The sequence below is a fragment of the Bombyx mori genome, chromosome 23 (genome assembly GCF_030269925.1).
Source record: "Bombyx mori chromosome 23, ASM3026992v2".
Taxonomy (NCBI): domain Eukaryota; kingdom Metazoa; phylum Arthropoda; class Insecta; order Lepidoptera; family Bombycidae; genus Bombyx; species Bombyx mori.
The window spans coordinates 15264093-15282833 of record NC_085129.1 but is presented as its reverse complement, the minus strand read 5'-3'; the positions used below and the strand labels follow the sequence as shown (position 1 = coordinate 15282833).

Sequence of the window (18741 nt, the reverse complement as noted above, 5' to 3'; positions counted from 1 at the left end):
CCTCTTCATCCTCCACTACAGTTCTGTGTTACTCTTGAGTGCTCTGAGTCCTTACTGCCAATATGCTCTTCTAAATTACACTTTTACAAAGCAGACTATAACAAAATTGTTAGTGACTTAAGTGCTATCCCATGGGAGGATGAATTGACGGCCTGTGCTACGGTTGATGATATGGTCGCAGTATTTTATTCCTACCTAAGAGTGTTAGTAAAGCGGCACGTTCCTAAATTTGTACCACGCAACAATCATAGCCCCATCTGGTTTTCAAGCATACTAATTAGAACGCTTAAAGAAAAACTTAAGTACAGGTCGAGATTTCGCAAATTCGGTAATCCCCGCGACGAATTAACCTTTGTGTTGCTCAGGAAACGCTGTTCTAAGTTATTACATCTAAATTATACCAGATACTTGGAGAATCTGGAGTCGTCTTTAGCATCTAACCCTAAGTTAATTTGGTCCTTTGTAAAGCATAAAAGAAGTGGAAAAATTACATTGCCCGGCGAAATGTCTCTTGACGACACTACAGCAACGAATGGATCTAGTATCTGTAATCTTTTTGCTGCCCATTTCTCCTCAGTCTATAATACGACCAGCATACACAGCTTTATTGAGTCTGTTGAGTCTTCAAATATGAATTTCTTGACATGCATTTCTGTCACCAAGTCTCAGATTTACAGGGTTTTAAAAAGACTTGATGTAAACAAGGGAGCGGGCTCAGATGGTTTACCGTCTATATTTGTTTCCAGGTGTGCTTACGCATTAAGCTCACCACTTTCAATTATTTTTAATAAATCTCTGAGCTCTGGTGTATTTCCTTTGGCTTGGAAACAATCACTGATTTTGCCGCTATTTAAGAGTGGAGACACCGGCATGGTGAAGAACTATAGGCCTATCTCCATTCTAACGGTTTTTGCTAAAGTTTTCGAAATGGTGTTGTATCCCGTTTTGTCTTGGCATTTTAGACAGATTTTTGCTACGGAGCAGCATGGGTTCATTAAGGCAAGATCCACAACTACGAACTTGATGTCCTTTGTCGAGGACTTGACTCAAGGTGTTGACCATGGAGATTCATTAGACACTATATACACAGATTTTAGTAAGGCCTTCGACAGAGTTAACCACAATTTACTGCTGTCGAAGCTGTCATCGTACGGGATTGCTGGTACACTTTTGCATTGGCTTCAATCATATTTAACGAACAGATCGTCCACGGTTGTTGCGGGGGGTCACTCGTCGATGTCCTTCCCAGTTTTGTCTGGGGTTCCCCAAGGCTCTCATTTGGGTCCTCTACTTTTTAATGCATTCATCAACGACATTGGCTCGTGTTTTCGTAGCACAAAGTTCTATATGTTCGCCGACGACTTAAAATTCTTCAGGAAAGTAAACTCATCTCTTGACTCTGAATTATTGCAGAGGGATTTGGACAGTTTGTTTGGCTGGTGCAGTGCGAATGGCATGAGTCTGAATATCAGTAAATGCTATGTAATTCGTTTTACTAGAAAAAGACGCTCATTTTCCCGAACGTATCATATTAATGGTGCACCACTATCTGAGGTAGACTCTATTAGGGATCTGGGTGTGACCATTGATAGTAAGCTGCAATTCAGCACACATATTCAGAATATTACCAGAAAGAGCTTTAAAACATTGGGATTTATATTTCGCAATTGCAAAGATTTCAAAAAACCAAACACTAAGATCACAATTTATAATGCTCTCGTACGCAGTACCTTGGAATATTGCTGCATTGTGTGGAATCCTTACTATGAAATATACAAGAAACGATTGGAAAGTGTCCAGAAACGGTTTTTATGGTACTTATCTTACAACTACAATCTGGGTAGGAAGTTACCCAGCTATGAAGATAGACTTTGCCACTTTAATTTAGACTCTCTTCTAAACCGGAGAAAACTAATGGGGGGTATATTTCTGTACAAACTAATTCATGGAATAACCGACACACCTAATCTATTAGCCCAGATAAAAATATCAGCCCCTAAGTACCAACCAAGAACGAAGAAATATAAACCGTTTATAAGAAAGCCCGCTCGTTCGAATTTAGGTGCTTACTCTCCCTTAAACAGAATCCTTTGGGACTACAATAATGTCCACGGTAGCGCGGTCTCCGTCAATGTTCCTTCGGAGTTGTCCGATTGCGCTGAACTTATTTTAAGTGAAATAGATGTTTTTTCAAATTGTCTCACTACTTACAGGAAAAATCTGTCGCGGATCATCTCCCAATTAAATTAATCTTAAGCAATGAATGAAATGTATCCAATTCTTAGCTGTATATTTTATTTTTATTTTTGATGTTAATGCAATGTCGATTGCACCTATAATTGAGGTGACATCTGCCATGAACTTTTGTCAATTTGTCAATGTTTTGTATTGATGATCACTTTGTTGGTGCAACTTATTAAATAAATAAATAAATAAATAAATAAATAATAACTCCGCTGACAATATAGAGGTTATTGCCCTTATCACAACAACAGTAATTGTACGTGCGTTATGAATAATTATTATTGTGGCATTGTTTTAATCTTGTGTTAGTATTTCATTACTTATTAGGTTGATATTATCTGATAAGAGTAAGCAAGATTCCACGAAGTCTCGTGATTGGATTTTCTTAGATTAAAGGGCTGACATACGTCCTATTTGATTTTAGGCGGATACCAGCGCTCAAAGACTACAATGTGAATGCTGATGAAGTTTCGAGGTGTGAACTCGAATCAAGCGATGCAAACCTGAATTTATAACTTATTTACGGCATAAATAAGAAGGGTGGTGGTACCACGTTTGCGGCCATCCATACGTTCTACCAACAGTAATTCCCGCAAATTAAAGTAAGTAATAAATGAAGCGTTTTTATATGAACAGGATTATTGGGACTGAGAATTTTTTACTGGTGGTAAGACCTGTTGTGATTCTGCACGGGTAGGTACCACTATCCCGCCTATTTCTGCCGTGAAGCAGTAATGCATTTCGGTTTGAAGGGTGGGGCAGCCCACCCAGCAGCAGTAGATGTCCACGGGCTCCAGTAACCACTTAACACCAGGAGAGCTCGTCCACTCATCAAAGTAATAAAAAAAATAAAAAAATACTCACATTCTGATAAAAAAAAAACAAATCCTTACAGATTCTTTATATAAGTTTCAAGTAGGTACATCTTTCAATTGATAAATTGGAATGTCCTCAAAGTACTTAATAAAAATAAAACCAACGGGCTGTAGGTAAGTGTGACGACAGCGACACTCTGTGAGTCACACTGCGGAGGGGAGGTAAAATTATCCCTCCGGCATCTACATACCTACATGAAAAGATCGAAGAAATAAATGTACGCACGTGGCACAGAATTCGACGGTTATGAGATTTTTTCGGGAGATTTCTGGATGTTTTGTCTGCGCAAATTTTTTCAACTTTTACAAACACTTATGATTGAGGCAGATATGATGATTATAGTTGATTTAAAAGGCAAAAGGAATTGAATTTTTTTGAGATTCAACTTTAAAACAGATTTTTTTTATTTTGTCATGTAGGTAACTCATGTAAAACGATTATTATAAATGATTCTTCAGAGCACACCGTGGAACGCCTACGTTGCAAAACACGAGGACCGAAACCTGTTTGCTTCTTAGTGCGAGTTTTTTACGTTCTCGATAGCGTAAAAGTTAGCTCATATTTGTATGGAATGGGATCGTTCGCGTACGTTTGCGAACGCTATTCCAACTGCATACAAAATTGGGTTAACTTTTACGCTATCGAGAACGTTAAGAAACTCGCACTAAGTACACTGTCCACAAAAAAACGATCCCCGATATCAAAATTACCGGACACAGACGCACCGTAGATCTGAATCAGTCTCAGCTATTTGCAAGGGTGACGAGATGGAAAAACTTAGAAAACGCTACAAGACTAGACCAAACTAAACAGAATATTATTAATGATACCTACCTAATAGGGATGAATAGTCTAGAAAGTTGATAAAGAACTGTAGTAAGCCGAATACTAATTAAGCAGGCAAAGTGTTCCCAAAAACATTTTGTACACTCAGAGTTAGAGTTATGGACATAAAATGATTAAAATTTAAATACACCAAGTAAGTTTTTGCTAATTTCTTTTATTTTAATTTTCTAATTTTAATCAACCCTGAACTGAAACTGTAAACCGTAATTCGAATGTTTTATGATATTGGCGATAAGAAAGCATTCATTTAAATTCAAATAGTTTGTCATTTTCGTGTTTTTTATTTAACCAATGATCATTGCTATGAGTTTCTATGTGAATTTTTTTTGCAAGTTTATCGTTATTGCGGCAAACTTTTATAGCTTACTTTTACGGTAACGATGATATGAAAATGCATAAACTTGTAAAATTTAACGATTTCATACTTATTCAGATCCAACATTTATATGTATTTTGTTAATTACAATAAGACTTAATAATTTAATAGATTGTTTAATTTGCACGCATGAAAGCAGACTGATACTTAGAATTCAGTAAGGAACTGACAAAAAATAGAATCCTTGAAATTTCGTTAAGCCCGTCTGGCAGAGCTATTTGGCAAGCGAGCTCATGGTTCTCCTGGTGTTCATTAGGAGTTTCAGTCCAAAGACATGAAGAACAAGAAGACTTAGAAGTCTTCTTCAAATCGGAAAGCAGGGCTGCTTCGCGACAGAAACAGCTGCCTGTTTTTTTTAGGATTGAACGATTACTGGTGGCCCGGTGACCTTTCCAGTTTCACCAGGACAGGTGGGCGAGCAAAGGCTCAGTCAAGAGGGGTGGGATTTGCTAACAGCTGCCCGAGCGCCTCCGAAGGAGACCTAACAACTCAAGAGCAGCTGCTTCGCGAATGAATCTACTACCGGATCGGAATCGCGACCCGCTTAGAAGATCCGGCGGTCCCTAAACAAAAGCCTGCTCCTAGTGTTAGAGCTGAAGGCGTCTAAGGCAAAGGTTATTGGATCTGAGGGATCCGTAAGGACATGTCTAGGGCGTCGATGGTGACTGGCTCCTGCGTGATCGGGATTTGGGGGAGTAGTCAGCGGCGGCAATGATAAGGCGATTGACGCATAGCTTATCGAACTACTGTTCCGACACTAACTTCATGTATTTCCGTATTGATTCGAGGCCCAGGTCATCGGGTAGGTCAACGTTCCTCAAGAACCACGGAGCTCCAACGGCTAACCTGCAAATGCGGGATTGTAGACATTGGAGGGTGTCTGTGGGTGTGGGCCGTGTGAGCGGACACCACACACGCGTAAGTCATGACAGCCCAGAGTATGAGCAAAGAAAACTAGTTTTGTATAGGCGCTATAGTAATGTAACAGCATGATGAAGCTTGTGATGTCAGTGTCAACATTGTCAATGCCATGTCAACAATGCGTATATGCGACGCGGTTTGCACATACAAACTTTGTAGTTATTAAAGTTAGTTGTAAGGAAAAGGTTTAAAAATGAAAATCGTTTATGCTGAAAAAGAAAAAAGTTTTATTAATAATCTTTTTTTATTTTAAATCGAATAATCTTTTTCGATTTTATCTTTTGTTCTTTCTTTCTTTCATATTATCTTTTTTTTTAAATAAAATATAACAATTACATGAAAATAGTTAAACCACAACGAAACAAAATATACTTAAAGGGATATAGATAACAATAGGGTATTTTACGGTCGGCAATATAAAATACGAATGTTAACATATGGCCGCGAGCTATTGAAATACACAAATTATTATTAAAAATACACAAAAAAAATTATACATTGACTTTTAGAGATTATTTTTTATTTTATCGGTTCAGTAGATACTCTGTAGATAAACTGTAGCCGCCATAATCTTTTCGTGATGATAATTTATACGACCGTTTCAAACATCGATATTTTTTTTTAAATTATATTAATATTACTCGCTTATGGAACTCGCATGTCATATATTTTGTTAAGACCTTACAACGGAAGTTATGCAACGGCTATTTAAGGGTATGTCTCGTCCTTAAATCACGTGACCGCTCACCGTTATCGAGCCGCAGATTCATCTGTGTACTTAGTGAGTTTTTAAAGTTCTCGATAGCGTCAAAGTTATCTCAAATGTGTATCGAGTTGGAACGTTTGCCTACGTTTGCCGCTAGGGGCGCTGCTCCAACTCCATACAAATTTGAGTTCACTTTTACGTTATCGAGAACGTTAAAAAACTCGCACTAAGCACACTGCCTTTAAAATAAATAATGCCAATCATGTTGCGGTATCTAAGGCGACACATCAGGTCGGCCCCGAGTCTACATGCCGGTCTGAGGTTACAAAAAAAAAACCCAAAACTTCCTACTGTCTTAGAAGCCGACACGTTAATTTAGATTTTTATTTTTATTTTGAAACGTATTCTCAGATTCAGCGACTCACAATTTTTACCGAATCCCGTTTTGGACTTCACTTTAGCGTTAAGCAAATAAAACAAAATGGCGGCTAAGGTTTTCGCGCGAAAATTTAAGTTCGATTTTAGAAGAAAAAAAGAACAGTGAATAGTTATTGATTGCATAGTTGAATTGTGCCACATTTAAAAAAAATCGTAAAATACCCTATTAACTGGAGATCTAAATTCTACATTTTTGCACGCTTATAGACAATTTTTTAAATATAAAATCTCTAATACATAACAAGAAAACAAATGATAGATCCTCTGAGCGGTAGGAGAGATGGTGGGTTATATTTTTAATAAAGATCAAAATGATTGAAGCGTTTCTCGATAAAAATATATTCTATACTAATTATTTACATTTAACGCGATATACTCTGCGTGTAGTGATGTGCTATCTCGAGATACGTTCGAAGATACAACACATTTTAAATACCTAAAGAGACATTTACGTTATTTACAATTTAAAATGATATTCTATTGACTGTTTCTGAAATTTACAACTATATTAGTTAAACGTAACACAGTGCACAAAGTTGTGCGTTCTGTGGCGATCTCATGACCACGACTTTTGGATCTCGCCAGCGCTGTCCCCGGGGGACTACCACGGCGGGGTGCTCTCGTCACGCCTCAAACCGTCAGAATGGGTATCGCGTTGAAGACCATGGATCGAAATGAATCAGAGCGAGGAACACAATGCGAACCGTACCCACGACCGCGCGGATAACAAAGAACGACTCAGAAATATTGAAATCGTTTCATATCGCTAATCCTAGTATAGTTTTTAATGCTCTTAATTTTAGATTCAATTTTCTTGAAATAAATAATAGTTCGTGAATTTTCCGTGCATTTTCGGAAGTACTTTAAAAAAAACAAAATTTATTTACATAGTATTGAAAGACTCGTTCAACTTGAGTCGTATTTTTTCATGAAATTAAATAATAAAAAATATCACGAAAAAATTTCTACATTAATAATAATTACACAATACACGAATAATAAATTAAACATTACGGGCTCTTAAAAAGAGGGAAGTAAGGAACGCTAATTGTACTTTTTACAGATTATCTTTGTTTCCCAACAAATGAATCTACGTAACCAGATGAATAAGAAATTTATATCTGGTTCAACATTAACTAAACTTGTAACGTCTCAAACGAATTTCGCAATTTATTAAGAATTTACCTCGAACTTGTAAAGCTTGCCATAAAGCTCAAATATTTTTACGGCAAGCTCGTGATGAGACAAGCTTTTAAAAACGAGTACAACGCAATAACGTTTCAAATCACGAAAAAAGATTGGCGACCGTTGTTTCGCCGTTAAAATCTATTTATTATGGCCCTACCTAACTAAAGTATTTATTTATGAAGTTAAAAAGAAAACAATATATTAAACTTATCTCTCTTTTGTTTCTTCGGTGGAAAGTTTTTTTTATGTACATAATTATTTACACTTCTACCTACGTACATATATGCAATTATCGCGTAGTCTACACATTAAACCTTATCGATGCTATATTTAAAAACTAAAGGTTGCCTGGCAACTCTGAATCCAAAATAATCATTGGCAACATTAACCTTGTTCTGTTGTTTCATTTTCGCGTAGATAGGTAGATGGTCTAATTGTTTTTTAAATTGTTATAGCCATCTTTAATATGAGTCGATGTCTCAAATTAATTATATTATAGAGCTTTTATGCAAAAGTCACGGTCACAGACCCGTGTGTTTAGTGAGAGTTTTTTAACGTTCTCGATAGCGTAAGAGTTAACTCCAAATTGTATGGAGTTGGAACATTTGCCTACGTTTGCCGCTAGGGGTGCTGTTTCAACTGCATACAAGAGTTAACTTTTACGCTATCGACAACGTTAAATAGCTCGCACTAAGCACACCGAAGGTGTTTTGTTTACAAAACGTCCTAACTTAGCGAACGGCGTTTTTCAATTTCAATTCCGTTAACGAATGAGATACTCCAGAAATTCCTGGTGGAGTGCACCGGTGACGACGCGGGTCGTGTTGTCTGTGGACCTCACCAACAGACAAGTTCACCGAATTAATTTACTGCCAAACAAACGTTACTAACTTGACAGTATATAGATAGATCGGAATGTGGATTACGAAGAATCTAACTATCCGAACCCTGCACTTCCTGATACTTCTATACGACGTTGAGTGCTTAATCATCACGCCCTCAGCAACGAGCGACTGACTTAACGGAGGACGATAATGTCACTAACAACCAGTCGCGCGCAATGTATACAAAACATTATTGTGCTTGCCAAATCAACGGATGGCTTTAGGATGTACAAGAACAATGTCAATAGCACACGTAAGTTATCGCCAATGGAGGCTGACAACCCTAACTCCGTTGGCACGAACCGGAGGGTACAAAGCTCACAAGCCGTCGCTCATCGAGAGCTCATCATGTCAGAGCCCGACCACGGCTAAGTTTCAATAATTCTCAAATCATCATCGAGTCGCGTGTGTCGGCCTGTCATTAGAACGTCAAGTGGTCGAGGAAAGATAACGGTATTCATTACGCGGGCGCCAGTCGGTGGCGCTAAGCAGCAATGTATGTTGAAGTTTTAGAGAAATGGCGTAAGCTCGCGCCCGCGGACTATAGCACGACGGCGCGCAGCACGTTGCTGACCCTGCGGTTGCAGACGGGGCAGCGGCGGGCGCGCGCCCACACCTTGACGGCGCACTTGTAGCAGCAGCAGATGTGCGCGAGGTGCCCGTGCACGAACACGCCGGTCTTGGGTTCGGAGTCGCACACGATGCACAGCTCCTTGTCTAGCTTTTGTTTGATCCTATCCGATATTACTTTTTTCGTCATTTTCAGCGGCTCGTCGATCGCCACGGACGGATCGCTGACGGACTTGGTCAGGGACTCCGAGTTGCCTCCAGAGTCGGAGTCGGATCCGGATCCGGAGGCAGAGGCGAGCTTCGTTCGCTTGGAGCCGCCGTCGACCGACCGGGCGCGTCTCTTCCTCGCTCGACCTGTGAACTCAGCGCTACTGTCAACGTCTCGCGAAGTGCCCTCACCGTGGGTCGCGTCCTGGCTGTTGAACAGTTCTTGACTGTGCACGGACTGGATGCCGGAGTCCTGTGACAGAGTCCTGGGCACCGCGTCCAGCTCCGGGGTGACCGTCGTGCCGCGTTTGCGTTTACGTTTCGGCCGCGGAGGAAAGAAGTTTTTGCGGACCTGAAAATTGAGAATAAAACTTTACGTTCTCATACATTCGGCTTTCCTTCTTAAAATGATCACTCCTAAGTTCTTGGAGTTCTGTTCAGCGCCGTTTGTATTTCAGTTTGGGCCTGCCTCTACTTCTGTGGTCCTCCGGCCTTCGTTTGGTTAGTCTAGCCTCGTCCGTTCACACCACGTCAATCCTTGATAATCTCAAGGCGAATAGACTTATTATAGCTAATAATAAAACTATTATATAGTTCAGAACTCCCTATAATCTTATATAATTTTAAATTATTTATTTCAGCTACTGTCTGTAGTTACCTGAAAGCACTTCTGACAATATCTATAAAACGGAACGTTGTTCTCGGCTCTGCACTTGATGCAATGCCAGAAGTCGTACAGGTCGATCTCGCTGTCGCTGTCCTGCGAGTCAGTCTGCTCAGAGTCCGCGAGCTGCAGGTCGCCGTCGTCGCCCACGCTCACCTCTAGCACTTTGGTCTTTATTATTTCACCCTGGAAATAACAATAATCATGTAGGCAACTCTGGATAGTATGGACATATGATCAGACAAAATGACAATGAGGTCGGTAAGAGAGTTTTAACTATGAATGTGAAAGGCTTTAGAGCAGCCTTTCCCAAAGCGGGCGATAACGCCCTCTTGTGGGCGCTGCAGGCCCAAAGGGGGGCGGGCAGTAAGAGACCCAGAAAGAAATGTGGGCGTTATATAGGGGCATGGGAGGCGATTTGTAATTTCATCTAGGAGGACTCTTAGAGACACCGATTGAACTTTCGCTGTAGTGGTTTTTAAATAGGTAAAAAAATGGGGGCGCTAAAAAATAATTTATCCTCAAAGTGGGCAGTAGTCAAAATAAGTTTGAGAGCCCCTGCTTTAGAGGAAGAGGTAGACCTGACAACAAATGGATGGATTGCGTGAGAAACGATATGTGTAAGAGGGGAGTGAGCGAAGATATGATAGAGGAGTATGGAAGGTGAAAACATGTTACGCCGACCCCAGGTGACTGGGAAAAGGGCAGGAGAATGATGAATGTAGACAACTCAGTCGATCAGCCGCCCCACCGACATCACCGTCGTGAACACAAACATCGCTTGGTACCAGCGATCCCGAATGCAACACGAGGCTACTTCCAGCTGCTTACAAGTACCTCACGACCGATTGCTTTGCGGCACGAAGGGCTGGAATAGCGATACCACTGGTGGTAGGACCTTTTGTGAGTCCGCACGAATGGGTACCAAAATCCTACCTATTTCTGCCGTAAAACAGTAATGCGTTTCGATTTGAAGGGTGGGGCAGCCGTTATAACTATACTTGAGACCTTAGAACTCATATCTCAAGGTGGATGGCGGCATTTGCGTTGTAGATTTCTATGAGCTCCGGTAGCCACTTAACACCAGGAGAGCTCGACCACACATCTACGCAATAAAAAAAAATTAGAGGCTTTGCGACACCTGAATCTGCAGGCAATCTTGAAAAAAATCTTTATCATGCTTACATCAGTGAAAGACGCCGACGTGTCCTCGTCCACCGGCGCCTGGTCCTCTTCATCATCAGAGGCCGGCTCGAACTCGATCTCGGCGTCTGTATCGAATATACTTGCATCTGTGTCGCTGGTGTCTCGCGCGAAATCTACAACACACACCGGCTTACACACCCTCCTTTGGTTTTTTTCTTTTTATTTTTTTTTTGGTTCTTTTTCCTTTAATTTTTTCATATTTTTTTTATTTGTAAAATTCTGGGAATAACTTTTGTCTTTTTTTTCTTTTCTTTTTAAATGCCTTAGATTGTAATTTATAAGTACTATCAATATTTAGTATTTAACATAAAACCAATATTAAATTTAACTTAAAATTACAATGAAATTCATAAATTTACTAATGTATAATTTACCATTGTTTTTATTGTCATTTGTATGTTTTATCATGGTCTATTTATATTTAACAAGTGAAGTAATTAATAGGATTCAAGCTGATCTACTATAATTTTGACTGACCGCCAGTTCGATGACCCGGAGTGAAAGATTTCTTAATTTTTATCTCATGTATTGTGAATACATTTGAGCTATCTTCTCGAGCGATGAGCGATATAGTTTGGATATATGTAATTTGAATGAAATATAAACGGTTCTATGAAGCAACTTGAATCCCATTAACCTTTACACGGACATATCTAGTGAAACATTTAAATATTAAACTTAAAAGCAATTAGTGAAAAGTTCAACGACATAGCTTATATGCAGATTTAGAAACTCCTCTATAAAACAGTAATATTACCTAATAGACTATAAAATTTGCCTCTAATGAAAAACGATTTAACTACTGTTGTCTGCGTAAATAAAGAGCTTTCTTTATTTTATATGCAGTGCGTATTTATTCATATTGCAGCCCCGCAGCTCATAACTTTTTTTTAAACAAGTATCTATTCTTGTTTTGTTAACAGTATAACTATCGAAATTCGACCATAACCACATGAACTAAAATCAAAATTTAGATTCATTTTATACATTAAATTTCCCTTTATTTTAATTTGAATATTTTAAAGAAGAAAAAACCTATTTTGTTTCTTTGTTGATAATATGAAAGCTTGCCAACGGTTACCAATGTTACAATTAAAGAAAACGAAAATATAAATAATACCGCGTGATAAACATAAGCCTAAGAAAGAAAGATTCGTAATTGTATTTTAGTTTGCCTATTTTGTATTTGAATTAAGTAAAATAATTTTTTTTTTTTTCATCTAAGCGAGCGACTAATTTTTAAGCTTTTGGTTTATTTCCGCTTCGAACTCGGTAGCTCGATATTTAAATCCTGCACATAGAGAAAGTTTTTAACAATTAATAGACTTTTATTCTTTTTATTGTACACTCAAATCTTCATTAGAGGCATAGAATTAGCATCATCGTTCAACTTTTCTTTAAATTACCACAAAAAAGCTATAATTATTAATCTAAGCACACAAAAAACGAAATACAATAATGTCATTTCACGTGTCAAAGCACACACACACACACAGATTTAATGGATCAGCTGTTTCTCTTCTCAGGACCTTGGGGCAGATGAGACCAGGGCCACCACTTGTCATATCACTTTCCTGACAATAGCAGGTGAAAAAAATATGTTATTCATACTTTTAATTCAATGACACGCATGCAAATGCTAATGTGAATATGTGGAGTTTACAAACTGAATGTTTTTTTTATTGATGAATATGGGCAAACGAGTTACAGACCTATGTAGTTTTAAGCATATCCCGGGGCTCATTGACTGAACCAGTTAGAATGTCGCCTCTATCTTGAGATATGAGATGAAAGTCCCAATTTTATTGGAATAATAGCAGGCCTCACTTTACAACTGTCGCTGCTTCATCGCAGAAATAGGCAGGAAGCGACCTGATCCGCGACGGTTCATAGCATCGACCAGTCTCTCCACTGCAGGACATATATACGCCTTTCCCGTGATACTAGAATAGTGCACGTGGAAAGTTGCAGAATGAATAAAAATATTGACAAAAAGAAAGCGTTTCTAATAATACGTCGCTGCTGTATAGCAGCGAATTACTTTGCAGTATACAGTGTGCTTATTTCGAGTTATTTAACGTTCTCGATAGCGTAAAAGTTAACTCAAATTTGTATTGAGTTGGAACGTTGCCGTTCCAAAGGCATACAAATTTGAGTTAACTTTTACGCTATAGAGAACGTTAAAAAACTGGTACTAAGCATACAGAACGTCGATCGTCAAGTGAGAGGGCTGAACGCTTTGGACATTAACCCCGTTCACGACGAGCAGGTCGAAACATGAAACTTAGGATTGCAATTTTTTATTCAAAGGCGCACGACTCCGACTGTTATTGATTACCATCGCTCCGATCCCCATCATGTGCTACCTTATATAAGCATATTTACAAGAGAAATCAAATTAAATCAACTCAACTTTCACGTTCAATATTTGACGTATAGAGAGACAACGAATTATCATCACGACATTTTGTTGAATATCAAAATATCCTCTCACTCTACCACAATTTCCAAAAAGTCATATTCCTGACAAAAAAAGTAATCTTGTTTGTTTTTTTATTACAATAATTATTTCACCATTCTCTGTATTTTCGTTATTGTAATACCAATTAACATATGTTCAGTACATATACTTATCACAATGAGTATTTATAATGATTTCGATAAGTTATCAAAAAGCATTCATTAACTTTGGACAGATACGAGTCGAGACAAGATCGTACGAGTCGAAAGGATAGAATTTAACAGCAAATAGTACAGAAACAATGTTTATTTTGTGCACTTTAGTTTACAAGGGAACCAAAGGCAGGAAAACCTTGAACCAAAACTAATTGTTCGGAACACGTAATTAAGTTAAAATAAATTGTTAATAATAAACATGGCAAGCTTCAAAACAAAAAAAAACCCGCGACGACACGTTAATTCTTCGACGAAGTCATAAAATAAAATTTCCGACCACCCTAAAATCGAAGATCCGTACCCACCTCCGTGATCACTCACAGAGCGTGAACATACAAACGGTTACAGTTCAAAGAATGCACGGACATGTTCGGACAAGTAAAATGTATGCAGATTGCAGATAATATGACTCAGACACGCGGAATAGTTGCACAAACATACGACGCGCATCATTCTTGATGTTATGTAAAATACATTAGAGCCCAGAAACTAGTCGCTGTAACGATGATAATCACATAATGAACCGAAGTTTCAACTTCATAATGCAAGACTGGAAGTGGAATTAACAAGCCCCTACACGATAGGTACATAGTAAATTTTAAAGAACAGAGGAATTATTATTACTCTTTCTTTTCAGGATCTGATTGGCGTTTCATGATCACATTAATGTTGAATTAATCTTTCATCTACGCGGTAGGTTTTATAAGCAAAATCATTTTTTTATTTCGCTACCTATGCTGGTAGCCTTACAAGGCCGTAACCAACCGTAACCGAGCGAGTCTGATGAGCTCACGGGGCTCGAACCTGGAGAGGCTGCTAACACTAGCCATAGTAATGCTTCGCAGAATCTACCACCGGATCGGAAACACTATCCACTGAGAAGATCCGGCGGTTATATTCCTTCGTCATACCGGACACATAAGACAAATATGAAAATAAAAGTTGTGTATCAAATTTATATCTCCATTTTATTATTGGCATTATTGTACTTCTACTCAAATAGGGCTAACAAAAAATACTGTTTCGCGAAAACAAATACTACCACTAATATATTTATTTTTTCTATAATCGTAAAAAATATCAAATTGATTTCCAAAAATTCGATTAAACCATTATCATTGTCACATATAATAGTGAGAGTCACATGATCTTTATGTAAATGAGAAGGGCACAAATATATGGAGCTTGGTCAAATGGAGGGTAGATAGGTACTACACAATTATCTAGAGGGTAGATACAATCAATAAGTTAAGTCTGCAGCAGTTTCCCTGAACTGTAACCTACCGTTTCAGAGATATTTCGTGTTATATGTAATTTCAATATCCTGAGCACAGTAAAACGGATATATTTTCCTTAATACAGAAATATATTGTATTTATTGATATCACATGTTAAAGGTAACAACGCATGCTGGAATTTTTGGGGAAAACAATAAAGTAACGGCCTGATTTTGTATGCTGGTGGAAGATTAGCCAATATTAGTATAGACGCGACGGCCGCTTCGATACCCTGTCAATGACCGTTTCAACTAAACTATAAGTTTAATGTGCAACTTTTTACGTTTATTGATTGCAGTACTCCTCTTGCAAAAAGCGCAAAGAATTCAATTAAAAAAGCAAAGTATTGTTTCCTTTTAACAGAGTAGGGCTTTCTATAATATACTTGGGGATACACTGGGACATACCAATTTATTATACAAATCAGCAAGATAGAAAGCATAATTTTAGTATCAAAGTATCAAGAGACAAACACTATATGATACACCAAACGTAAAAAATATATTTGGATAAACATACACATACATTCATATTATAAGCAATACATAGTTAAGGATACATATATTAGACTAGAGAAAAACATAACTTTACATAGAAATACTTATTACAATGCTTATAATACTTATAACTACTTTCAATGCATGTGCAAGATTAAATAATTTTTACAAAAAATCAAGTCATGCTGGATGGAAGGGGCAACATTCACAAAATAAATGTCTTTTGATATAAAATCACATTTATTAGATATTAAATAATTTGAATATTATCCTTGACACTATTGGTGTTCATGAGTAAATTGCCAAAATCTATTTTTCTGTAGTTTTGTATTTTTAAATTTGCTTGTGTGATAATTTTGAATTTAACACTGTGTAAGTCTTGATAATATTCAAGATGGTGACATTGATAAATAATGCAGAAAGGTAGGAAATATTTAAATAGGTAGATATATGGGGCATCCACCTTATATTATTGAATTTGGAGGCTTTTTTCTATTTCATACTTTATAACATCTTAATGTTTACCTGTTTCTTTTCCTTGTATGCTGTAGATTGTCTCAGTCGAACATCGTCGGCTTACTGAAGTTTCTGTAAAACATGTTTTATTTAAGACAAATTTGTAATAATTCTGTATGCATGTCAAAGTGAAAAGTTTTTTGTTTCGTTATTATTATTACTGGAAATATGTATGTAATCTATGTATTGTAATTTTTTTTATTGCCCTTATAGGCAGACGAGCATACGGCCCACCTGATGGTGAGTGGTTACCGTCGCCCATGGACTTCAGCAATGCCAGGGGCAGAGCCAAGCTGCTGTCTACCGCAAATCCAAATAGGTCAAAGTACAGTTTTCATCTCTTTTAAATCTAGTGCATACTTTAAACTGTAAGGTATGCACAAGAAGGCTAAAATCAAAACTGAACATTTACAATTCTTCAATTACATTTTTGGAGTTTAACAACAAACAAGAATTTTAGATTAAGCCACTTGAATTCTAAAGGTGCGATATATATGCAATAATATTGATCCGTTTTTAATAAATTAATTAATATAATAAATTATTAAACTAACATATTATTTAATAGATAATAAATAATCAAATTATTACATAGTGATTAAATATCAAAATGAATGCTCACACGATTTAGATTCTTTTTACAATATCTTACATATTTGTTCATTTTCAAAATACTGTGCATACATTATAGAAAATCTTATTAATAAAATATTGCTTGGAGATCTAAACTATTCTGATTATTCTCATTTTTAAATTCACTATATTATTTCACATACTTAACTAATAATGTTGAGTTTTTGGATAACCAGCAGCCTCTTGTAAATTTTTTAACAGTCCAGAACAGCACACTTGTATATATCAGGTACAATTGGTCAAAATGGTTTTTACCAAGTTATGACAAACAGTGACAAAGCAGGACTAGATGGAACTTGCAGTGGAGATGATTCATATTGTTCAGGTTCACTAACAATTTTTTATTTTGTATTTATTTTATTACTATATCTACTTTATTAAGATACAACATTTCACATCCACTTATAATTTACAATTCCTGTCTGTTGGTAATTTTAAGGGGATTTTCAACAGTTTTATTGTAAATAGCGTTGAATTTTTTTTTACATCATTTTTAATGCCTTACCATAACTTTACATTTTCGAAATTTGAATACATATTTTTTAATTAATATTATCTCGCATTCTCATCTGTCATTGCAAATTTCAAAACAAATAGGCCAGCTGCTAAGCTTTACAAAGTCAAAAGTAAACAATAGTTAACCTATATAATAATCATCATAATAATCAAAATTTTATAATAATATTATGAATATGAATGTGTTTTAATTAATTTATTCTACATAAGTACCTACATATCAGATTCTAATCATTTTATTACTATACACTAGTACAACATAAACGTCACAGCAAGTGGCTTGACAGATTGAATGTCTACATTAATATTCAACAATAAAACACTTGAATTTGTCGTCACTGGGCAGTATTTTTTTGACAATTTTACTAACTGACTGCGTTGTCAGACACTATATTCATTCATGAAACACTTTGTTATTTAGGCTTTAACCACAAAAAGTTATTCATCGCTAAGCTAGCAAGTCAGATTTGTTTCGTTTTTAGCTAAAGGGTAAAATATTCATGAAAGTACCTGTATCTGGGTATGATATGACCTGTCTAGCTAAATCCTGGAAAGGTTAAATGATAAATCCAGTTTTTTGTTTGCTAAAAATGAAACAAATTTACTTGCGCGGCACTGTTAACTAAATGAAGATTTCTAAAATATACAATAGCACACAACACTTATTTTATGAGTTTCAGCCACATACCTGAACAAAATGTTGTGTTCATATTACAATCAGGCACAAATAGGAGATGCCAAATCTCGGAGTCAAACTATGTTAATATGGCAGTAGTTTTGCCAGTTATAACTTGTTTGTAGTAGGGATGTCGATGTGGAATCCGTTGATTACTGAATCGATTTTTTACCAAAATGATCGATTTTTTTATCGCAATTTACCAATCAATAGATCACTGCACAAGAAATGTTCAACTAGAAAATGTGATAATTACCGCACCCTGGCCCTCATCACTCACGCTAGCAAAATTCTTTTACATGTAATAAACAGCAGGATTCGTTACTATTTGGACTGGCAGATCCCGCAGGAACAAGCTGGATTTGTAAAGGGCAAGGGCACAAGGGAGCAAATACTGAACGTGAGACAGATTGTGGAAAACTGCTACGAATTCGACACGCCGGTCATCATGTGTTTCGTTGACTATAGTAAGGCTTTTGACTGTGTTGACTGGAACTGCTTGTGGGATGTCCTCACAGAGTTGGGGGTCCCTCGCCACCTTACTGCACTCCTTCAGTCATTATACTACAACAGCCAGGGAGTAGTGAGAATCGATAGGACTGCATCTGACTCGTTCAAATTTCACAAGGGCGTGCGGCAGAGCTGCATCCTGTTACCCATCCTGTTCAATATTTACGGCGAATACATCGTCAGGAAAACATGCGATGGATGGGATGGTGGTATTGCCGTCGGAGGCTGTAAAATCTCTAACTTACTCTACGCTGACGACACCACTCTCCTGGCAGCCAGCGAAATCGAGATGGGCAAGTTCTTGGACAGGATGG

The 18741-nt window shown here is 37.3% G+C and overlaps 1 protein-coding gene and 1 long non-coding RNA gene across 3 annotated transcripts; one reads left to right on the top strand and one right to left on the bottom strand.

The window, feature by feature from the left end:
- Window positions 1–5466: 5466 nt before the first annotated feature.
- On the bottom strand, window positions 5467–18061 carry LOC101745393 (E3 ubiquitin-protein ligase Mdm2-like). 2 transcript variants are annotated; one of them, XM_004930658.5, is made up of 5 exons: window positions 17930–18061; window positions 16102–16164; window positions 11106–11239; window positions 9915–10106; window positions 5467–9608 (listed from the first exon to the last, which is right to left on the bottom strand). In XM_004930658.5, the coding sequence occupies exons 1-5, from the start codon at window positions 17949–17951 to the stop codon at window positions 9021–9023; spliced, it is 999 nt and encodes a 332-aa protein (XP_004930715.2). In that variant the 5' UTR covers window positions 17952–18061; the 3' UTR covers window positions 5467–9020.
- LOC134201113 (uncharacterized) lies at window positions 12297–14760 on the top strand. Its single transcript, XR_009976303.1, has 2 exons — window positions 12297–12713; window positions 14440–14760. It is a non-coding gene; the product is annotated as an uncharacterized LOC134201113 (long non-coding RNA).
- Window positions 18062–18741: the final 680 nt, after the last annotated feature.